General features: G+C 43.7%; 1 protein-coding gene across 1 annotated transcript; it reads left to right on the top strand.

Annotated features, from left to right (window-relative positions):
- Positions 1–840: 840 nt before the first annotated feature.
- Positions 841–1,797, top strand: LOC100966524 (olfactory receptor 13C7-like). Its single transcript, XM_003800299.1, has one exon. The coding sequence runs from the start codon at positions 841–843 to the stop codon at positions 1,795–1,797; it is 957 nt and encodes a 318-aa protein (XP_003800347.1).
- Positions 1,798–5,029: the final 3,232 nt, after the last annotated feature.

Below are 5,029 nucleotides of genomic sequence, written 5' to 3' on the forward strand. Positions count from 1 at the left end.
CCAGGCTAGATTCGAACCTGCCAACTTAGGTGTATGTGGCTGGCACCTTAGCCACTTGAGCCACAGGCGCCAAGCCCAGAAACTCCCACTTAACAGTGCAACTAAGGGAGGTCACCAGCCAAACTCAGAAATGAAATACAAACCAGGAGTCACGTAACAAATATAAATGCTCTGCAGACAATAATCTCCTGGCCTCTGCTTATCGCATTCTCTCTGCTTAGGATTCCCTATGGAGCCGAATTATTATCAGAAAGGTATTATATGCAAAAAAGCACAGAATTAGGGCCAGGTAAATGAGATGGTGTCAGTGGCCAGCATCACTGAGTGTGGCAGTCTGCAATTCAAGAACAGGAGGGCTGGCAGAGGGGCCCACTTCCCTGGTCAGTGATGGCATTTGCAGCAGGGACCCTCCACGTTCTCCTTTTATGGTCCTTCTGCAGAATTATCCACATACGTACGCCCCTCCCTTCAGGTGTGCTAACACTATTGATCTAACTAAAATGCTTTCATACACTAGAGTTTCATTAGACTTCCAGGGTCTGCTTTTTCTGCTTTTGACCTGATATACCCCAGGCAGCTTCTGTAGGCAATGAATTTTATCCCTTAGATCAGTGGTTCTCAACCTGTGGGTCTCGACCCACAGGAAGTATATTAAAGGGTCACAGCATTAGGAAAGTTGAGAACCACTGCCTTAGATGCTGATATTACAAGTTGGTATCTCCAGGGGTAAATTTAATTGTCAGGCCTAGACTCATGTCATTGTAAGCCCCATTGTATACTGTCTTTATAAACATGTGTTTGCTGTCTTCAGTTGTCCTGAGAGGGGAAGTCAAAAGTAAAATGGAAGTGGCCAACCAATCCACTAGCACAGAATTTGTCTTGATGGGGCTATCAGATCAGCCAAGGCTGGAGAAGACATTCTTTGTGCTCATTCTGCTGATGTACTTGGTGATCTTGCTGGGCAATGGGGTCCTCATCCTGGTGACTGTCCTCAACTCCCACCTGCACACGCCCATGTACTTCTTCCTAGGGAACCTCTCCTTCCTGGACATCTGCTACACAACCTCTTCCATTCCTCTGGTCCTGGATGGCTTCCTCACTCCCAGGAAAACCATCTCCTTCTCAGGCTGTGCTGTACAGATGTTCCTCTCCTTTGCCATGGGAGCCACAGAGTGCGTGCTCCTGGGCATGATGGCGTTTGATCGCTATGTGGCCATCTGCAACCCCCTTAGGTACCCCGTGGTCATGAGCAAGGCTGCTTATGTGCCCATGGCTGCTGGCTCCTGGGTGGCTGGTGGAACCAACTCTCTGGTACAGATCTCACTTGCAGTACAGTTACCCTTCTGTGGGGACAACATCATTAATCATTTCACCTGTGAGATCCTGGCAGTTCTAAAGTTGGCCTGTGCTGACATCTCCCTCAATGTGATCAGCATGGGGGTGGCCAATGTGATCTTCCTGGGTATTCCAGTTCTGTCCATCTTCATCTCCTACATCTTCATACTCACCACTATCTTAAAGATCCCCTCCGCTGAGGGAAGGAAAAAGGCCTTCTCCACCTGCTCTGCTCATCTTACTGTGGTGGTCATTTTTTATGGCACTATTCTTTTCATGTATGGAAAGCCCAAATCCAAGGACCCCCTGGGGGCAGACAAGCAGGACGTTTCAGACAAGCTCATCTCCCTCTTCTATGGAGTGTTGACCCCCATGCTGAACCCCATCATCTACAGCTTGAGGAACAAGGACGTGAAGGCTGCTGTGAGGAACCTGGTATTTCAGAGATGCTTCACTCATTGATGGCGGGAGAAAGTGATGTACCTTATGGTTCTGTCCATATAAAAAGTCCCTTAGTAGAGGATCACTTGGTAAAGCATAGACATGCTCAGTGGTCTCATATAACAGTTTCCAAACTGATGTGCATTGGGATGGGGCTTTCCAAGGTGACTGAGGATGAAACATCAATGCCTTAAAATGCAGAGGGTAGTTGTGCTAAATCACCTAGAACCAAGGATAAATGCCTATTAAATTTTTAAAAATTGTTTATTCTGAAAAATAAGCAATAAAAATTAAAATTTGGTAAAAAAAAATTCCTATTTCTTTGTTGATATGCAGACCAGTTTCAATTTGTATGTGCCACCTCTGCTGTTTTGTGTTCCATTGTGTAATGAGGAGTATGACAGTCAGGAAAAGTCACTTCTTCTTTGGTGTCCAAACTGAAAACCAATCTGTCAGTTTAGAAAATGACTGACACCCAGGCCCATCTTGCAGGACATTATTGAACCTCTGACTGCAGGAACTCAGAGTGTTGTATGTTTCATTACTTTTTGCCTAATATCCTAGGAGCAACTTCAGATAAATCTTTCTTCTCCTGATATACACAGAGCACATCTGTTTCTACCCAATTTGCTGAGGAATTTCTGTCAACAAAATGCAGCTCGGGAAGAGAATCTCTAGAAGTCTTCATTGACATAAATTATTACTACAAGGCAAAGTTTGTATTCAGAGTCCCTTTTATTTTCTTGCGATTAACGTTTGCTGCCATCCTGACCCCACTGGTCAAACTCAGTTCTCTCTGTCTCCTCAGGATCTTAGACTGGACACTGGCAACAATTCCTCACATCTACTTATCATTACCCTGTGGTCAATGCACTCTGGAGCCAGACCAATGTGTGATTTTGGACACGTTAGAAAAATTATTTAATCTTGTAGACCTCTGGTTTCCGAATTTCTCAGGTGAAAATAACTGAACCCACCTCATAGAGTTGTGAGGACTAGAATGTGTATATGGGAAGAAATGCACAGTGGCTAGCAAAAAGTAGACTCCCAATTAGTAAATGAATATTTTTATTATTAATAAGAAAATAGGTTAAATAAGTTAAATAAGACTCCTTTAAGGCAGCTTTATGACACACGAAACAGAACACAATGCCACACTTCAGTGCATCAGTTCCAATTTTTTGCTGTAGCACCATCTGGGGTGTCTTTCTAGCTTATGGGCAACAATCCTGTCTCTCTGGGCATTTCCCCAGCCATCCCTCTTCCGTATCCACAGAGTGAGTCACTCATGTTTGTGCTGGGTAACACAGACCCTACCTAGACCAATCAGATTTGTCCTGCCAGGTTTTGGGGATTGTCATTCGTATCCAGAGAGTGAGTCTCTGGATCCATTACACAAAAACTTGGGAGCTACATAGTCATGTTTGACTGTGTGGATGGGGAGTAGAGAGAAGCGAAATCTGCAAAAAGAAAAGAAAGAGTAGCAAAGGGATAGGAGCAAAGATGAGAGACCCCAATAAAGGCTTTGAAAGCCCAGAGCTGCCTCACTCTTTCTCTCTTGCTCTCCACTCACTCCTAATCTTGTAGAGTTCTGCTCCCCTCTCCTCTCTGGTATCTGTAAGTAATACACAGCTTCTGCTACTTCATCTGTTTGTTAAGTTGCCTCCTGTGCCTCTCTCCTAACCAACACACCTCAGCCTAGCTTCCTTCCAGGTCAGGGGTTTCCTAAAGAGTGGCTATGTGATAGGAATAAACTGGACACAGGTCAGACATGAGACACAAGGGCATCTGCCAGTATAAGTAAGTTCCCTGTGAGAGAAAGACGTCATCACAGGTCACAGACACTTAGGCGTGAACTCATCCACTGGGATAGAGAAGTGTGTCCTGAAAGGTGCACTGTAAACAGTTGACAACCAAGTTGCTGGTGCCCCAGCAGGACACGGCTAAAGTTTATGCCTGTTTTATGAACATACGAATAGGGATGATCTGCTAAATCACATAACAGCACAGGTGAATCTCAAGAACATTTTGAATCAAGACTTGCCTTCAAGTATAAGGCTCCCCTTCACTGCACCTCCTTTCGTGCTGAAGAATACCTGCAGTATGATTCTATTAACACAACATTCCTGAGAAGGCAGACATAAAGGTGAAAATATTATACCAATGGGGTGCTCTGTCAGGATGGTATTGGGGATTGACTAGGAAGGAGCATGAGAAAACTCTGTGGTGATAGAAATCTTCTATGGCTGATGTGGGTGTGTACATTTGTCTACATTCATAGGATAATATATTTAAGATGTGTGCATTTCATGGTAAGTAAATTTTACCCAAGAAAGTATATATCTATCTGTCAGCCTGTCTAAATATATAGAATTGTTACAATGACTGCTAATGGCTAGCCACCAATTTCTGGGTTTATTCTATAAATGAAAGTTATGAAACTCCTTATCTGAGCACACACACACACAAAGTCCACTGAGTTTTCTAGCAGTTTCAATATAAAAGCAAGGTGGACTCTGTTGGTGGCTTGTTCTTATATTTGGTTGTTTTTTCTTTGTTCATAAATAGTAAACAGCTCCTCTCACCAGCAGGTCACCTGAGTGCCCAAGAATCCTTGTGCCACCTGAGCCAATAGCAAAGACTGTTTTTCCAGGATGGCTTTCAGTGATGATTTCATCATATATTTATTGTTTCTATGTGTTGCTGTCTCAGTGGCTTTAGAACTTAACTGGCAATCAAGGCAGACAGTGTAGAACTGGTACACAGGAGTAAAGAGCTATTCCCCAGGAATGCTTGATCCTTAAGATGTCCTTGAGTGGTGACGTGGGTAGAACTAGGAGGACTCTTCATACTGCCCAGTGCTCCTGGGGCAGGTGTCAAAGACTGAGTGGATGTGTAGGAGGGAAGTCAATGAACACGCATCCTGAGGAGACTGTTTCAGAGCTAGTATCATCTTCCAAGGTTTATAGGACAAAAAAAAAAAAAGAAAAAAAAAGTTAAAGATGTAAAATTCTTTTCTGTAGAAGGTAAGCAGAACTCTACCTTATCTGTCCATATCTGACATATCTGTCCTGATTGGGATAACCTTTTATCAATTCAGGAAGCTTTCAGGGAGCAGCGACCTACATTAGTGCAGCTCCCAAGTGGAGAGAGAAAGCACACAGATGTTTCTCAAAGGTCCACTATTTTGCAAAGATCACTTAAGACATTAGAGTTTATGGTGGATCCGAGTGGTGTACTTCTAGAGACTCCT

Source organism: Otolemur garnettii, unplaced genomic scaffold (assembly GCF_000181295.1).
Source record: "Otolemur garnettii isolate 467f Iridium unplaced genomic scaffold, OtoGar3 scaffold00172, whole genome shotgun sequence".
Taxonomy (NCBI): Eukaryota; Metazoa; Chordata; class Mammalia; order Primates; family Galagidae; genus Otolemur; species Otolemur garnettii.

What these genes read in the sequence shown, in the direction of transcription:
- LOC100966524 (XM_003800299.1), top strand. Translation starts at nt 841, where the DNA reads ATGGAAGTGGCCAACCAATCCACTAGCACAGAATTTGTCTTGATGGGG.